General features: G+C 36.2%; 1 protein-coding gene across 4 annotated transcripts in view; it reads right to left on the reverse strand.

Annotated features, from left to right (window-relative positions):
- Nucleotides 1-623: 623 nt before the first annotated feature.
- Nucleotides 624-19377, reverse strand: part of PAM (peptidylglycine alpha-amidating monooxygenase) — a 71282-nt gene continuing 52528 nt past the window's right edge. For 2 of the 4 annotated variants that reach the window (XM_031064592.1, XM_005430199.2), the window contains 11 exons: nt 18895-19024; nt 13750-13866; nt 13178-13250; nt 11656-11863; nt 10804-11004; nt 8029-8147; nt 6940-7039; nt 5550-5603; nt 3032-3238; nt 1967-2023; nt 624-1432 (listed from right to left, as the gene is read on the reverse strand). In XM_031064592.1, the coding sequence (XP_030920452.1) occupies nt 1251-1432; nt 1967-2023; nt 3032-3238; nt 5550-5603; nt 6940-7039; nt 8029-8147; nt 10804-11004; nt 11656-11863; nt 13178-13250; nt 13750-13866; nt 18895-19024 (1448 nt within the window). In that variant the 3' untranslated portion in view covers nt 624-1250. The remainder of the gene's footprint in view (nt 1433-1966; nt 2024-3031; nt 3239-5549; nt 5604-6939; nt 7040-8028; nt 8148-10803; nt 11005-11655; nt 11864-13177; nt 13251-13749; nt 13867-18894; nt 19025-19377) is intronic. The other 2 variants (XM_031064593.1, XM_005430201.2) reach the window with 1 other exon arrangement.

The raw sequence follows: 19377 nt of genomic DNA on the forward strand, positions 1-19377 counted from the left end.
GGCAATTACAGCTGTGTACACTCTGCTCATAATAGCAGTTTTAAAAGAACTTTAATTATTCTCTGATCCTCAAACTGGACTGATTAGTCATAATGATGTTACACGATGATTCACACTCTAGATGACTCATAGAGAGAGGGTAATTATCCAGCATGACTTCTGTAAGTCTGCTGTTAAATGAGAGAGCTCATTACAGGACTGAGGGTTCCTGTTGAATGAATGAAAAAGAAAATGTGGAGGAAAAAAGAAAATCAGTGCTTCTAATGAGGTAGTATTAGATGCCTATCCTGAATAATTTGCATATTTAATTTGAGACACAGGTTTCCTCTTAGCTGTGACCATGTGTTTTATTAAGGAAATACCTTGCAGCTTTATTATATAAGTAAAATCCCTCTTTAGATGTTTGACTTTGTGCATGTGATAAGATTATTCATCTTAAAAAAAAAAACAAACAACCCTGTGACATAACAAAATCTTTTCCAGCTTCCACATAAAATAGCATTTTTTTATCAGCTGGTAGGACACATTAAAATTTTTACTCTGTTAAGTGCCCCCTGGAGCTTTTACAAAAGTCGTATACAAAAAATGCAAGCAATAATTCCAAAGTACACTCTGACAGCCAATGCTCTGCGAATACTTTATTACACAAATTACATTCAGCTTCTGAAAATAGTGTTCTAACAGTGATACCATCTAAAAATAAGACATTCCAGAAACACATCAAGTTAGGAAGAAGAAAAAAATTAAATAGAGACTTTTTTCTTTCCTTCAATGCAATATCATGTTAGTGATTTAAAAAATAGAAGACTTAGCAGCTCCATTTTCTTGTGGCACAGTATATTCTCTGTAATGCAACAGGTTAAGGACATTGAAGAGGAAAGGCACAAAACAGAAATTGGCAACTCAATAATTATGGAAAAAATATTTTGATGAAGCAGATAGTAAGACTTATTTACAAGATCCCCATATTTGATGATAAAATACTACTGCTTTAAATCAGTCCTGCAATTAGAAGACTTTGCTTTATTAAGATGTTCACATAAAAACCAACGGCACTGATATGGAATTTCCATACACTCCTTCACTTAAAAACATAACTAAAACCAAACAAAAATCAAAGGAACTAGTGTACAGCCCCACACAGACTAGAACAGTTTACAATTAAATATACAGGATCTTAAACGTGCTTAAGGGAAAAGAAATCTGACATTCTGGGTTGAACCATGTAATGGAGAACTCAAAGGTTGGTTTCAAGATGATGAAGGTGCTGGTGGCAGTGGAGACGCTGAACACTCTTCCTCGGAATCAGTGCCATCTTCTTCATCTTTTTCTTGGTCACTTCCTTCAGTGCTCAGCCGGTCAAACCCTTTTCGGCTGTAGCCTTTGTGACTTGCAAAGAAGTTCCCAAGGTTAATCCCACCACCACCTTTCCCTAGGGAAATGAAAGGATTTTCATAAGGTTTGCTTTAACTGTAAGGGGAGAATAAAAATCTACCTACTAATTAAACAGTATAGTGGTGATTCTTTTAAGTGTCCTTCCAGAAACTGTTTTTAAAGGTTCAGCACATGAGCCACAAAAGCTAGGTGTATGTAACAGGAAAGAAGAAGGAAATTAATCTTACAAGTAGAAGTTCCAGACAATGCTATTTTAGCATCCATTATTTAATTAATTCTACACAGGTTATTGGCATTCCTACCCATTTGCCCTTAGTTTCAAAGTGCTTCATTTCATTCACCAGATCAACAACAACTCAATATAGCTCCTGCTCTCACTGGTAGTGACTCATCCTCTTTAGTGGGCAGATAATGACAAATAAAAGTTGTCATAAAATAAATTTTCAAAAACCACTGATCCTCGCCCCCAATCCTTCCTTTGAGAAAGTTCCATCAAATCTGTTAGTCAACATGAATACAGGAAAAAAGCGTCCAGTTACTGCATTTGAAAATATAATCAGTGACTACTTACCTCTAAGTCTGCCTAAAATTCTGCCTGAACTAGAATCAAGTTTGCGTTCCCCATCAGCTGAAAAATAAAATAAATTTCAAAAATAAGCTAAACCCTGAGTGTTCTGTGATCAAATAAGTACCTGTATTTTCTGATAAAAATCACAGACATTCAACAAACTAATCAGCAGCTCTAAGAAGCCATTTATGGCAGTACTGCAATAGACTGGAGTGTTAGCATATTTGATATGCTATCTAGCATATTTGGTACGCTAACACATTTGAATACAAAATTCAGGAAGCTGTATGCTGAAATATTGAAATACAATACACCCAATTCAGTCCCACAGCCATATCAGATTGCTGAATGGCCTACTCTGTCGCAGTAGGTCCTGAGCAGTGGCAGAACTATGTTGTGTAGTCCACGTACATTTTCTTCTCTGGATGAAAGTATCTTGATAAAACAATTTTGTGATACAAAATAACAAGTCCTGTGATCAAATGCCGATCACAGTCTGCCAATTTATGAAAAAGAATGTTATTATACAATACAAATTTAGAATCGTTTACGTAACTTCTAAGTACCAATTAAAGCTTTCACAGCTATGGATTAAGGTGCACTATGGAAGCATGTCTGACTCACAGAACTGACTAGGTGGGAGAGAGCAATAATCCAAAATCTCTTGTAATGGTATCTGCTTTCATTTTGCCTGTATCTCTGCAATACCCATATGGAGTCTTTTGTTTCAGCAGCTTAAAGATCCAGTACTTAAAAAATCAAACTATGCCTGCAGTATTAAATTTTCTGAATTCTAGACAATACAACATGAATTTATTCTAGTAATTTCCGAGATACCAGTTTCTGCCTTGACACTAAATAAAATTTAGTGAGTTTAAAGGCTCAGGGGGCTGCAGGTGCTGTGTCCCTGCCAAGCTGTAAGTCTGCATGCAGCACCACTGCAACTGTTGAGCAGGGCAAAGGCACAGAGAGCTGCTCTCTTCATACCCTCACCCCCACCCCGTGCTCAGTGATATTTGGAACTGGAATAATAAGAGCCTGTTTTCTAGAGCAGTTACTCACAGTTACCTCCATAAACAGTTGGCTTCCTCCACCGAATAAATACTAAAATGACCAGCAGGATAACAACAGGGATAATAAGAAGAGTTGTAATAAGAACAAAGGAAACTCCAGTGCTGCTGGCCTGTTGGACCAAGTGTTGCTTATCCATATTCTTTAGAGGGTCTCTTGATTCTGGCTCGTTTTTCAATCTGGCTTCAGCAATTGCTTCTGATTCTTTAAAAAGAAAACAATTTCCATATGTAATCCACATACATCAAGTTGTTGCTTGAACAGATGTTGCAGAACATGGTGTTTCAGGAAACAACAAGCTAGGATACCTCAAGTGCTTTGTAACAAGGAAACAAAGGCAAACTCTTATGGAGACATTTTTGGCTTTTGCTGATGTTATCCCAAATAAAAAGAAGAGCAAGCCTGAATGATACCACTCACTAGCAAAGATTCCCTCCCCTTTTCTCAAATAAGGAAAGGAGATGTGTCAAACAGTTTTGTCCTAAAAAGTATCTACTATTTAAAATATAGGAAATTACCCCAATGGTAATTACACCACATGGTTATTTTTGCAAATAACCATGTGGTGTAACATCAGTTAAACATCTCCTTTTGACAAAACCATTTCCACAAAAAATACAGAAAGCCAGTATACATCACATTATCATAAACACAAAGAAAAAGTTTAAAGATCTTTCTAATAAAACTGTGGCAAAGGGTTAAATTTTCAGAACTGTTACATTCCATGAAGGAATTTTGGTTCTACAAATCTGGAGAGCTTCTGAAAACTGCATTCAGTCTTGCTGACTAATTGGTTAACTGTATACCTACAAGGAGAAAAACTATTTCAGAAAAACCTTTATGATGTTGCAAATGCTTTGTGATAACTTTTAGTAAGTAAAACTGTCTAGCTATGTATTTTGAATTCAGACTGAATAGCATGTCTTTACAAGTAGCTGCATCACAACTACTTTCAATCAGCACTGTTTTGACTCTGTATCAAAATTAAAATGATGTTCTACTCTGAAGAAGTAGCAAATGGTTCAGTTGATAAATGATAAATAATACGACATAACAATAAATAATGTGATAACAATGATAAATAATATCATTGTTATCACAAGCACAAGGATAACAATGACACAATGAAAACATCCTGTCTATTAAGAAGTAGTTACTGCTAAGGAAGATTTTCCTCCACCCTCTTTCCCACCTCTGGGCAAAGTTACAGTTCTCTATTTATTTTCCCCCATGTCAAAGTAGTACAAGCACTAGTAACAGTCACCAGGGGGCTATGAGAGTGCAAGCTACTCCTCTCCATTTATTAAGCACTGTGACAGAAAGTCCATTGGCTCTTTTCTCCCAGCGGAGCTGAAAGATGTTAATTTCAGCCTACCTACTCTAAACAGTTTTAGACATTGTTACTCAAAACCCCCTTCTCACCCTGGTGTTACTATTGCATTTTTTTCCCTATGACGTTAGAAGAGTCAGCTAAAGAAAGCCAAAAGGCATTTACATATCCCTAGATATACAGCATGCTGTAATGTCAACACTTCCCTTTTGAGTGCTTCAGGCAGGCTGGTGTACCAACAAAGATGAAATAAAAGGATAACAGTGATGGCAGCAAGCATTTCATTGTTTCATTAGCCTTCCTTATTCTACTTTATTCTATATGCTTTCAACTGGCAGTTAAGATGTTTTTGACTTTTCTCTGTCTGCGTATATATGGCTGAAGCGAACTACATAAGCTCTGAATTTAAGCAAAGAAAACCAGTTAAGGACATTTGAACATTTTTAATACCTTTATAAATAGTACCATAATGTGGTACTGTTTTTCTGAAAGGGAAATGAGCTACATAATAGAATACAAATGGTTAAAATTAATTTTCATCTACCTTAATTGGTATTTTACTCCTTTGAATCTCCTCTGTGTACTGTCTCCTTATATTGTTCCTATATGCTTTCATTTTCTTTTTCCTTTTTTTTTTTCATTTTCATGCAGATTAAATAAACAAAAAATCTAGTAAATCTATGAGAGGAAATGTAAATAGAAAAAAATAGCATTTCTTGCCATATGGTGTGACTGACAAGGCTGTGTACTAAAAGACTACACAGGAATAGAAACCAATTGTCATTTCAAATAACTCTTTCTGGTGGTGGAGGGATGTGGAGTGGGGGAGGATGCTGGGGAGTAACTGTTGCTGTTGTATTTTAGAGCTATTTCTGCATCTAAGGGAGCTGCCACAGATACCAATCTGGAACATACCAGATGGTAGAATGGAATTAACCTGCTAGTAGATTTTTTTATTCTGTGATAGCGAAGCACTTGTCATCACTGGAAATGAAATGTTTAGATTGGCTGTGAAATAGCATCTACCAGGTAACAGTGTTACAAAGCTTCCTTCTAGTGCTTCCAATAGGAACGCACAAAAAACAGGTCAAAGTAGTCAGCATTTTGTCTCTTCAGCTTGGCAGAAGCAGCCCTAGTCTACGTGAACATACTGATCCCTTCATTTTCATTATGAATCAGACTAACCTTTTGTCTCCTGTACCTCAATACCAGCCTTTTTAACTGACCGATGTTCCAGTTCTGTAAAACAAAATCATTCTTCAGGACAACTGATATTTCAGAAAGGCACTCAGTGACATCTTCCTGCTAGCTTTCTCAAATGTACAGTACAGTCCTACAGTAAACAATCCCATCAACACCTGAATTTCACCATGGAGAGTCAATATAAACTATTCAGTGGCTCACAAGGCCAGAGGAATAAAAGGAAGAGCTCAGTTCATGTAAGTTGCTTGCAATAATCATCTTTTATATGAAACAGAAATATTTTATGTGTATGCTTAAAGGTTCGTAGAATCCTGCAAAACTAAAACTGTTTATTATTATCAAAATCATAGTGAATTAAAGGCTGGTTGAATCAGGGTTTCTTAGCTACTGCTCTTTTATACTTCAGCAAAAACTAAAAAGAGAATTTTATACAAGGAGGTCCCTCATCTAACCTGTATAAATTCCATTACTTTTTTAATTCTCATATTTCTTTGAATAACAGCTGAGAATTGTTCATGTTCAGGTTACTAGACGCAGATAAAAACATATCCATTCAGAATTACAATTTATTTGGTCCAGCCTCCTGTTATTAAGAGCAGCTGATACCAAATGCCCCAAAGGAAAATCCATTAATTATAAAGAAGACAAATAAGGAATAACTAGCTTAGTCATTTATAGCAGCGGACTCTTACTGGATGACTAACACCCTGAAGCCTAAGACTTCATGTCTGTCATACATTTTTTTATCCCATATAATGGAGCAGTGAATTATATTTTTATTCCTGTAAAACATGTAACCTGTCTCTGAATCCTACTAAATTGAAATCTGACTAACCCAGTTCCTCTCCCTGAACTGAGGCTGCTTGCCTTGGGGGTTACTAGATTAAAACTGGCAAGTGTTTCCTCTGTATGAAAATAGGACTTCAAATTATACTAGATTAATTTTCTAGTGATGAATGCTCCCAATGAAATGAGTATAATTTTTAAGTTGACCTGTGTTTTTATTTTATACCTTGGGAGTTTTCTGCATAATAACCTCACAGGAAGCAGTTGAGTTCTCAGCAAATGATACACTGAAATTACTGAAATACTGGAGTAACGCTTTTGTTTAAGCAAGTACTAACAATGGATGTGTAAGGCAAATGCATGTTGATTCCTTCTGTGACAAACTCATGTGCCCAGGACTCTTCACAACAATGCTGAAGAACAGTCTTTTAATGAAAACTGAGCAGCAGCACACAACTGCTGCAGGTGAAGCTTCTAGTGCACTTAAAACCCTCATTATGCTACTTGGCCAAGGGCACCAGATAAGTGATACTGACCTGAAGATACAAAATATGAAGTTAGGACATTAAGAACAAAAAGAACATACTTTCCACAGATGCAAACTTCCACACTGCTTTGGCATGAACATCTCCAACAAACACTGTTCTGTCTTCTGAAGCAACAATATCATGTGGCATCTCAAAGCTCTGTGAAGATAAGCAGTGACAGATTACCTCTTAGTGTCTGTGCTTTCATAGGGCCTCCTTAACACTTAACTTGAGCCTGGTCACATTCAATCCTGCTTCAGACTGGAAAATGCAGCAGGTGCTGGTGTGAAACCCAAATGTGTGAAAGGAAAAGAATTCCATCTCTCTTAATCTGCCTTCTCCAGGGATAACGACATAGAGATTATTCCATGTATTAATGCTAAAAAAAATTATATTAATATTATTTCTATTCATATTATTACATTCCACTTTATCCACTGAAATATGTATTTTCAAAAATAATCTTGGTTTGAAGCCCACACATTTAATTTTTGTTAAAGTTCCTATGCAAAACAGCTATTTGCTATACTCAGAAAAAATAACTCTTAATATAATTTAAATCTGGACTGCAAATAAAGAGTGTATGTGTACCAAGAAGTGGGAATATGAACATTCATTCTTTAATCTAAGACAATATACAGAGATTGTTAAAAACCCCACAATTTTAATGTACAATACTGCGTGAAGAACATTTAGCTTTAACTTATCACTAGTATTCTGTAAAGAGAGATATAACCATACAGTTATTATATACCATATTATTTCTGCTTAGGAACAAGCTCTATTTTTTGACAAATTACTAGCATCTAAATATATGAATCTCTCAATTCCTTCATCATTCTCTCAAATGAACTTTTAGGAACTGTAATGGCAGTAATAAAGTAGGCTTATCCTGCCTGAAGTTATTATCCGTAGGAATCATCTAGAAGTTAGTATAATTTTCAAATGTGTACCACATGTAGAAGCTAATACCCAAAATTCTAGTGTTTTTATTTAGTACTATAAATAATGCCTTTTGAATACCTTACAATTACTTTGAATTGTAATAAAACAATTTTCCAACTTCTTACGAAGTTGGAAAAGTAGAATGTTACCAATATTCCCATATATATCATTATATGTAGCAGGCACTTTGTGCAGTACTCTACCTTTCTAAGTGGAATGAAAGTATCAATTATTTCTCCAGTAGAAAAGTTCATCACAAATCCTTGCACTGATTCTGCCTCTCCAGGATAGGGCATTCCATTAACTGCAAAGAGGAGACCACCTGCAACAACATTACATTTGCCTTAAGAACCCACAATAGCAAACTGCAGTGAAGATGGAACTGTAATAGTTTAGATGAAAAAAGGCTGAGAGACAGAGAGACAGAAATATAACTCAACAAGAAGCTAAACTACAAGAGGAAAGTTAAGTGAGATATAACTCACTGGAACTTTGTCATTTAAGATATGCATACTTAGTTCAAATAAGAAGAACCAGCAAGATTTTACATATAGTTTAAATGTAAAAGGAATGTGAAGGTGTTAAAAAATAACCTCAAGAATGCTGTGCTACGGATGGTTGACCTGATAGCAGAAAGTTCTTTCAATGCATCAAAAGCAGCTGTGGAGTAAGTGGGACCACAAAAGGAAAAGACAAGAGAGGGGACTCAGGGATTAGAGGCCTATGGCAAAGAAATGGGTTTTGTCAGTTTTTTCTGTTTAATATGCTGGGAAGCTCCTAACATTCAATTTTTTTTTCTTAGTAAAGAGATCAGAGGAGACAACTCAATGGGAAGCACAAGGTATAAGATAAGTCGGAGGTTATTAATTTATGAGGTTTAGATGGCATTCACTCAAATTCAGAAGGAAACCAAATCAGACTTCAGGCCAAATTAAGTAACCCAGCACTGCTAACAGCCACCTGTCCAGCAGGCTGCTGAAGTAGTGCCCACCTACAAAATGGTGCCTGTGAACACACATTACCAATTCTGGCATCCATCTCCAGTAAGATGGTAGAATCCACAATGAAGACTGAGACACGGGTAAGTGTGAACTGTCAGGACATGTTGGTGTGGCTTCTCTAAGTGTTGTGCCTCAGCTCTGAACAGGGAGAAAAAGCACACAGATAAGCAGATTCTATAGATATATTTGTGCTTTCAGAAAAACCTTGACAAGGAAGTGCATCAGAGGTTATTGGACGTGAGTTATTAGAGAGCTGAACAAAATATCCATTAATGAACAGGAAGCAAAGAGCTAAGCTTATGGGCAGAGCTAAAAATTCTTCAGGACAGAGAAGTCTGAATAGTGTGATGTTGAAGTGATCAGAGTCAGAAATTTTATTGAATAGTTTTCATCAATGACTGAAAAATGGGGCAAACAGTAACACCTAGCAGTCTGAGGAAAGTAACTGAGTTCTGTGGAGAAGTCAAAAGCTTCATGATACTAAGGAAGTCCACAAAGACTTTTTATACAAATAAGTTGTTAAATAGATGACAGAACAACTTCTGCAAACACAAATGTAAAGTGATGTTTCTTCCAAAAAAATAATCTAGATCATGCCTACGTGATGTTTGAACTTGGAGCTGGTAGCTTCAGCTCTGGAAGGACATCTCTAAGCCATCCCTAAAAGATTCCTGAAATTTCCACCTTCATGTACAGTGTCAGACAAAATTTCAGTAGAATGTCTGGCATCATGAGGAGGACAATTAGGAATGGAGGGGACAGTTCTACACTATGCAAAACCTTAACATGCACACATATTGAGTACTGAGTGCTCTGTTACTCTCTGCATCTCAAACAGGTTCCAATGAAACAAAAGATGTTGGAAAAGAAAGGCAAATACACTACTCAAGGGGCTGAAGCAATTAAATAGCTTATGGGGAGAGGCTAAGGTAGCTGGGGTTCTTTGGTTTGAAGAGGATAAGGCAAGATGAAGGGGCACCAGATTGGGAAAGCATGTAACTGTTATTCAGCTCCAAAAATTCTGAGATTGAGTAGCACTCAATGAAACTAGGTCACCTTTTATATTAAAAAAAAAAAAAAAGAAAAAAAAAGTGGATAATGAACTTCTGGACCCTGCAATGGTGGAAAGCCAATGAACCAGACAATACAAGTGAGTTTGAAATGGGATTGGAACTTGTGGGCAATATGTCTGTAGAAAGATACTGTGAAGAACAGATCATAGGTTACCTCCTAAAACTGCTAAAAAAAGGGTTTGTGGATGTGTAGTGAATAGGAGAGGAATTACTACAAAATGCATCCAAGCTTATACACACTCTCAGAATGCCTCTTTCCACTGTCAGAGACATAGATATCAAGCCTCTCACCCAGCACAGCATTTTTTTACATTCTTGCAGATGTAAAAGAGAGAAACATGACATTAAATTTGGTATTAAGGAGTCAGGAGCCCAACATGCCAAAATTCCTCATCCAGTTCTTAACATTTACCTTACCTTCAGTATCGGTATTTAAAACAGAATCCCAAAACTTAATATAGTAATTGTTAACCAGACTGTGATATTGAAAACCACAGTGTTTCCTGTCTGTTTTCAGTTCTCTGGTTTCATGAAACCAAAAACTTTTTATTGGTCTTAATTTTGCTCTCTTCAATGGAGTTCAAAATGCATATTTAGAAACATTATTATTAATAATGTCATTATTTACTGATTAACTTTGCAGTCACCAGGAAGCAGCAAGATTGTCTACTTGTTGATGTCACATTTAGGCAGGAATTAGTCATTTTTTAGAAACAGAGATTAGATGCCAGCTTCCCTCACCTGCAAGCAGGAAAACAGGTAGTTCTCAAATTTTCCATTGCATCAGGACTACTCTCAAAGATAAGTAATATTAATCCCGAGATAACACAATAGCACTTCAGGAAATGCGACATCCTGGCACAAAGCAACTAATTGAAATATGAAAAACAAGGAATAAGATTACCTGGAATGTAGGAAACCGCAAATAACTCTCTTCCAAATGCTTTGTGTTTGATCTCTCTTGTGAACTCTCCGGTCTCCAGCCTAAAGCACTGAATTCGACCATTTTCTCTGTCTGCAACGCACAGCTGACTTAAGTCGGGGATCAAGGCTAAGCTGTGAGGGATAGAAAACTGCCCAGGTCCGGATCTGCCTAGAGAAGTCTCTGCAATAAAAAAACCCCCAAGTTTGTGTTAAAGTACATGCTGAAACTATCAGTTTTACTTAGAAACAGCAGTATACCACATAATGCAATGTAACCCTGGGAAAAGACTAAGGTTAGCTTGCTTTCTTCCTAGCATTTAGGCAGATAACTCAGAGTAGCCTATTTTGTTTTCTTTATACATCCCAAATTTAGAATTTGCAATTTCCTGAGAATATTCAGCATAGTTACAGCGATACATAAATCTGAGCCAGGCAGAAATATAATTATTCATAAAACTTAAAACAGATGAAATCACAGCATAAATCTGGCAAAAAATTATTCCTTTCTTATACGTTTAAGAAAAAAATTGGTTTTATGAAAGTCAGAATATTTTCTTAAGAAAATAGACCATGACAATATTTATTCTGAAAGCAAGATGACAAACCCCCATTTTTTATTTTTAGTAAATATATAACCACTACAAGTAGCTGTAAAAAAAGCCAAGAGAAAATTTAGATGCAAGGACAAGGCTGAAATTTATGTAGGGCCTGAAAGGTATTTCAGTTGTAGAAATTAATTTAAAAAATTCATAGCAACATCAGCAATTCTGTGGTTCGTGTTGAGCCCATGGTAACAGCAGTGTGGGTGAAGTACCAAGAGCCCTGACTGTACCTTCTCCCCACTGCATCACATACAGTCCACTTGGAGAGAACTGAACAATCCGACTGTTGCAGTAGCCATCAGAGACGTAAATGCTGCCAGTGACTGGGTCCACGGCCACATCAGTTGGTTGACAGAAATGATTTTTGTCACTGCCTGGTTGCAAAGGTACTCCTAAGGTCAGTAATGGCTCTTTGTCTTTGGCTCCTAGCTTGAAAACCTTTTTTTCAGTTGAAATGAAAAGAAAAGAGGTTTTAGTTGTGGAAGGTGAAGCCAAAGACCTAGGTGGCCTAGGGAAAAACTCCTATTACTGTGTATAAAATAAATTTACATACCAAATATAATCTTAATATAGTGACCATAATATTTATTATTAGCTTTTCAATAGTCCTGATTCTAGGAAACTTCTGCTTAAAATATAAATTCCCTGTCATCACAAAGCAAACAATTTAGTTTCACTTTCTAGACTTAACTGCATTGATAAGCAAAAGACATAGCAGAAAATTACAGAAGTATCTTGAAAGGCTGAAGAGAGGGCTCCATGAGAACCTTGTGAAATTCAACAAGACCAAGTGCAAGGTCTTGGGATTGCCCCTGGGTTGGGGCAATCCCAAGCACAAACACGGGCTGGGAGGAAAAGGGATTGAGAGCAGCCATGAGGAGAAGGCGTTGGTTAATGAGAAGTTCAACATGAGCTGGTAACGTGTGCTCACAGCCAGAGGTTAACCATGTCCTGGGCTGCAGCCAGAGCCCCTGGGCAGCAGGGCAGGGAGGGGATTCTGCCCCTCTGCCCAGCTCTGCTGAGACCCCACTGCAGAGCTGCCTCCAGCCCTGGGCTCCCAGCACAGGAAGGACACGGAGCTGCTGGAGAGAGCCCAGAGGAGGCACCAAGGTGGTCAGAGGGATGGAGCACCTCTGCTATGGGAAAGGCTGAGAGAACTGTTCAGCCTGGAGAATAAAAGGCTTCTGGGTGACCTAATTGTGGCCTCCCAGCTCCTGAAGGAGCCCACAAGAAAGTTAGAAATGAACTTTTTACAGATGTACGTAGAATTCCCCATTCAAGTGGGAATGACTTCAAACAGGGAGTAGGTTTAGATTAGATATTAGGAGGAAATTCTTTACCACAAGGTTGGTGATGCCACTGGTGAGGCTGCCCAGAGAAGCTGTGGCTGTCTCACCTCTGAAAGTGTTCCAGGCCATGTTGGATGGAGCTCTGAGCAACCTGGCCTAGTGGAAGGGTCCCTGCCCATGGCAGGGCAGCTGGAACAAGATAATCTTTAAGGTCCCTTGCAACTCAGACCATGATTCTAAGGTCTGAATCTATGATTCAATTATTTCTACATGCTATGTCCTTGTAGCAAATTATTCAACACAACTATATTCCACAGCGTGCACAGGGGTGAATTTCTGTAGGCACATTCTTAATGTTATTCTAAACAGGCCTAGATAAACAATATATGTCAAATCTCTAGGAAAATAAAAATACTTTTTAGCAAAATGTTATGGCCCTGATACTACAGCTTCAGAAACATACCTGATGAAGAGCTACATCAGTGACCCAGTAGTTACCATTTTTATCTACACTCAAACCATGTGGTAAATAAAATCTGCAAGCACAAATGTAGAAGAATGAAGTTAAAATAATTTTCCTGGAAGAATGATACAGATGTGAAGATTGCATTTTTTATCTACAGATCAAAAACAAACGCTGTATGTACTAACTACATGTAGCATTTAATGAAAAATACAGCTTTACAGCTTAGAATTATCTTGACAATAGTATCTCAGGTATGAAATTTAGTTGATCTCGGATATCTCACTCAGGCTGCCTTAGCATTTATAAGGACAATGTACAATATTCACTTCTGTTAATCTGGCTGGTAGATGCAAGTATACAAAATGTTAGAAAACAGAGGTAATAGAGATAGTAAATTAATTTTGTTATTTGTTGACTTTATTTATTTACCTTAAGATAGGCTACAATTACACAATTATATATAAATGCACAAACATAATATAAAACACAACAAAATCAGTTTAGAGACTCTGGCATAAAATACATAGAAATATTAGTTCAGTTAGTAAGAGAAAAAAACCCCAACTTACAGACTTTTGCCTGTGGAATGAAGCAGTTCTGCATTACTTGGATTCAAGACAATAATTGTGTCCTGTTCAATTGGTCCAAGTCCTCTTTGCTGATAGACAAATTTGCTGTCAAAAGAACTGTACAAAAAGAGTGGAATAGAAAGCCAGCATTAGAAGGGTCTACTGATGAACAATATACACACAACTTAAGGCCAAGTTCCAGTGTGGGGTTACTGGCTTTTTCTTTCTTTAAATATAAACCTTATAACATCACTGTATAGTTGTAAGAGTTAACGGTGTTGTATGTCTGCATTTCCTACTGAGGTTATGACTTCTAAACTAAAGCACCAAAATCAACACAGCAACAATTAAAGATAGTCCTAAAGCAAGTAAAAACCCCTTTTCAAATTATTTTGTTTAATAATTTCATTGTCATGGCAACCTGGAAATTAGAAATTCAACAATATAGCCTAAGAAAAAAATATAGGGAATCACCAGGGCATACCTGCCAGTAAGACCAGGTATACTTTGTATCATCTAAGGCAGTCTATGCATGTTTGTGTGTTTTCTGCTTTTTCTTTTTTCATATGCATTTCAGTGTTTTGCTAGAGCTTGCTACTACAAGATTAAGTTCTTATGGTTCTTATTCTTTTCACAGTGTGCTTACACAAGACTATAGGATATTATGTGCATTCCTCCTCATCCCACAAAATTACACTCAATTTTCAAGGTACATGGAATTTATTCATAAAAACATTTGTACATGTCACTATTTCATACACTAAGAATCAGGATAAACTTTCCAGAGGACATTTACTAGGCATGAAATTATAATATGATTCCAAAAAATAAAAAATATAAAATATAAATAAAATAATAAAATAAAAATAAAATAAAATATAGTTGTCTGTATCCTTACAGATACATTGGCTCTTACTCTAACCTGTTAAGATGTATGTTCAGCTTTTAGTGAAGGTAAACAGAGTGTAAAATATTTTGAACAACATTTCAGGCTAAATGTTAGAGCATAGTGTTTGATGTGAATGAAAAATGCTTGAATACAAGGCCCATTCACTGCTCCCACTTTGTACTTTTAAATCCATTTGTTAATCCCAAGAGAAATCCAGCCATGATTGATGCTACTTGGTAAACAAGAATATACTTTGTAGTCACAGAGAAGGCTTTGAATAAAGCCATTAAAATTATGTATTGTACAGCTCTAACACTCTCACATCTCCATTACATTAAATATGTATATGTCTAGAATTTTTAATGTGGAAAAGCAATATTGCCTTTATACATAACTAGAAAAATCAATACAGAATGTGTTTAGGTTTCTGCATAGGCTATGATTAGAAAATAGTATTTAGATACTGCCATTGCATATAATAACTATCTGCAACTATTGAATTTCTGGTAGAAATATTATCTAATGCCAAAATAATCCTTTTGACTATGAATGGTTAAACCAAAGGTGAAAGGTACTAAAACTCTCCCCAGAGTTCTGCCATCATGTAGAGGAAAACAATGGATAAATGGTAATGACACACGAAGGCCTATACCAGTGTTGTACCTTTTTGTTTTATTATTCAGCAGGTGCTGTTATATTCTTTACCATTCATGACAGTAATCTGCCATGACAAATTCTCTTAATTTTGAAATTTTAAAAGGAGTCTAACACTCATAAGGGCTTGCTCTAGCTATGGATTACCAAACTGTAGCATCAACAATGGATGGATTGAACTAATATTATTTTTAATCTACATAGATAACTGCAGAAGAATCTACACAGATTATCAAAGAAAAGAATCTTAGTGATGGTAGCTATTGTACAAAACAAACCCCATCGAAAACATGATTGTATCTGCAGAACTGACTATCTAGACTACTTAAAATAATTAGTAGCTTCCCTTGTTATGATTTTGGTTCTTAGTAATGGTGCTGTCTAGATGCCTAAGTATTTCCTGCTATGCCCAGCTCTTCTGGGAACTAAGTGATTTCAGTGCAAACAAGAGATTGTATGGTGTGCAGAGAAATTCTAGTGAACTTGAGTTTATGGGAGCGTTCTTCCATTCATCTTCTCCCTCTCAAACTTCTTTTCTAGGAGAATGACTAGAATGCTACAAAATCACAGCCACTCTTTTCTTCCCAGTGCTTGAGATTAATTTCCAGGCAATGTTCCTTTGTTTTAACTGATATACAAGAACACAAACAATGCTGACTACTTCCAGCCTAAAAGCAGCAAGACCAAAACCACAGAAAGGGAACAACTAAACACAGTAGTCATACTGCTCTAAAGCATGGTTTCCGGATAGGTTCTGCACTTTGATACTAAAGGACAGGTAAAATCCACTGCATATCAACTACTTCTAATTTTAAACTCCAATGTAATTCCACGTTTATGTTTTTACTTCTCATCCCTCCCCTGCTGCCCACTAATGCAAAGGATTTCTTGCTAAATCTAGTATCCTTCTTATGGGCTACATAGTAAATTTAGGCAGACCACCTGATCTCATAACCTCTGAAAGCACAACCCTGAGGTCTATTCTTGATCAATATCCATCACCACTGTGATACTATGCTCACCCTGCCTACCTAGATAAGAATGCAGTAATAAGAATGCAACTGACATTCTCTAATAAGTTCTTTGTAAATTGGATAAATAGCACACATTTTTCATCACAAAATACAAAATAACTTCCAGCTGATTCACTGCTTAGCCAGCTGAATAGTTTAAATTTTTTTCATTTCACACAATACATGCTGCTTACAGCAAAGACTGTTCTGAAACTGAAGAGACCATGCTGTAGAAGAGCCTTAATTATTTAAGAGGATTATTTTTTTAAAATCACATGCTGAAGGAATGCTACAGCCACTGCAAAACTGTTACTGTATTACAGGGCTTGTCACTGCATAACCTCTAAAGTAGACTGAAGTTACCTTTTGCAACAGCATAGATCATTCAATCAGCTATATTAAGCTGAATGAGGATCCAGCTTTTGTGGCATATGTTAATAATGCATTGGAAATATTTGTGCAAAGCCTAACAGCACAGATTGTTTTTGTTTTATTTGCTCCTATACTAACCTGGTGAAGCATTGAAAAGGAAAATAAATTCCGGGCTTTCAGGCTATTGATTCATCATGATTACAATTTGGTAAGGAATATTTGATTAACTGTGTATTTGCAGCTAATGATAAAAGTTAACTTAAAAGTCTGCTAAATTCTTATGCCTAAACCCCTTCTAAGTATAATTTTTTTCTTGAAAAATGAGAACACCCATTACTTCTTCCTTTTTCATCACAACGAATGAAAGGGACCTCAAACTTAATGCCCATATATGTACCCAAAGGTAAAACAGGAAGGCTGACTGGGTGAGCACATTTCTGTGTGCCTCTTCTCCCTGTGACAAGATGTGGAACAACAGCTTAACAACAGGTATGTCTCCAAAATACATTTTAAAATCATCATACTCTATATAAATAGAGGCCTACAGAGTTCTAGTTCAGCTGACTTAAGGGTCCCTATCAACACTAGATTTCCTATATATTTATTAACTATGCTCCACAAAAAGAAGCAAAAAAGTAAGACTTAGGAATAAAACCCCTCAAGAACTAGGATTTAATGATTAGTTATCTTTATGGAAGGCCATGTGTTACTGAGCACTGGTGGTACATACATGGATTTCTAGACTATGTATCACAACTCCAATCTTCTTATGCAGCCACAGCATAATGAAGCTGAAGTTCTATCTGTTTCTCAACATGGTTGATTCATCATGCACACCTGTTGTTTTAGGGAATTTGTTTTGTTTTGTTTAAAACCTGTAGGCTTTCCCAACACTGCTGGATCTCAAATTCAAGTTTTGTGCCCTGGATTGTTGGTATACTTCAATTGCCAGACACTCAAAAATATGCATGTTACAAGGATCAGCCTATTTTCAAATATTTTTACAATTTGCTATTCAACAACACAAAGAACAGCACTTATGTTTCTGAGTAGGAGGATAAAAAACCAGCTTTTACACAATACTTGAAGTCTGAGTAATACAAGTTGTATAATGCATTATTTAGTCTGTATTTATATACACTTGAGCTGGAGATATCACGGATGCATATGAGAAACAAATGATTGCTTCATCTGCTGCATTATGTTATTTACCTTAAAACCAAAATAACTTATTTTCTTTCATGAAACACTATTCACACTATTCTAAGCATAATTTGTTACCATAATGTTCAGAATACTGTCCTATTTTTCAGACATGATGTTATCTTCAAATGAATTATTCAGGATTAGAAAACAGCTGTACCCTTTAGTCTTATAGCTATATATATATATACATATATGTGGAGAACAGATGCTTAAAAAGAAGACAGAATAAAAGTAAGAAATTCTTTTAAAAGGGTATATTTGAAATGGTACCACATAACACGTTACAGGCTTGTATTACTTTCTCCCAGTGTTTCTTGCCATTTCAAAAGTATCCATATAAACACATATACAATTTTAAAAATCAAATACATAAGAACACTGTAAAAATAAAGATAGTACTCTTTATTGGAATGTTCTGTCCTTAAAATAATATACCTCTGACTATATATTTTACAAACACTAGAAGGACCACCATTCTAGAGTTCAGACATTTTTTTGTTTGAGTGATGCTAAATGCAGCAAATTTTATCAAATGAGCAGAATAAAGTCTGTTTTGAGAGAGTACCTTGTAACAATCCCTTTTTTTCAGTGTATATAAACACAAAGAAGAATGGACATAGCTCTGCATGTCTTAAACCCAAGTACTAATTGTAGTATACCACACTAAAACATTATTCACCCAGGCTAATTGTTCCTGCTAAGAGACATGGAAAGGTAAGGATAATTAATGTCAGTGAATATCATACTAATGTGGTCATACAGTTTAAGGACCTAATGTACTAGGTTCTTTTCCCGTGGAGACACATCCTTACTGTCTAAAGACTTAATAACTCATCATTTTGAATTGTCAGTCACCATTTCTATTCTGAGTCTCTGAAAGGCACTTTCAGCCAAAGAACTGAATTTTTAAATGGAAAAAGAACTTCCAGCTGTCTTTTCTTGAGAAGGTATATAAACAGCACACAGGAATTCAACCTTCCAACTCACCATTCGGGAAGGGCCTCTACTTACTTTTCATCCCACACGTGATCACCTCTGTGGAAAACAACTAGGTTATTTTCAGGATCCAGAGCCAACCCAGAAACTTGGCCTAGTTTGAGGTCTAACCCAGTCCACTCCACAGCCTCTTCTATGTGGAAATCTGACCAAATAAATAAATAAATAAATATGAAAAAACCAAAAAAGATAATAATGTAGCAAATTTATTAAAAAAAAAATCCAAATATGGTTAACTGGCATTTGGTGCAGACTCTTGGGAATTACATAGACATTTTCTTACATGCACTATTTCCATTCAATGCATTGCAATTCAATTCCAAGCATAGTTTGAACATAATAAAGCATGCACAAGCACTGGCAATCTGCTATGCATAGATGACAGGAATGTCAAAACTGCTTCTGACTCCATTCTTTTCCCCAACTTATAAGGATACATGGATACATACTCTAGAAGTTTTAGAAGCTCTGTAAATACTTTTTTCACTGAAAGATTAC

This window comes from Geospiza fortis, unplaced genomic scaffold, assembly GCF_000277835.1.
Source record: "Geospiza fortis unplaced genomic scaffold, GeoFor_1.0 scaffold249, whole genome shotgun sequence".
Classification (NCBI taxonomy): Eukaryota; Metazoa; Chordata; class Aves; order Passeriformes; family Thraupidae; genus Geospiza; species Geospiza fortis.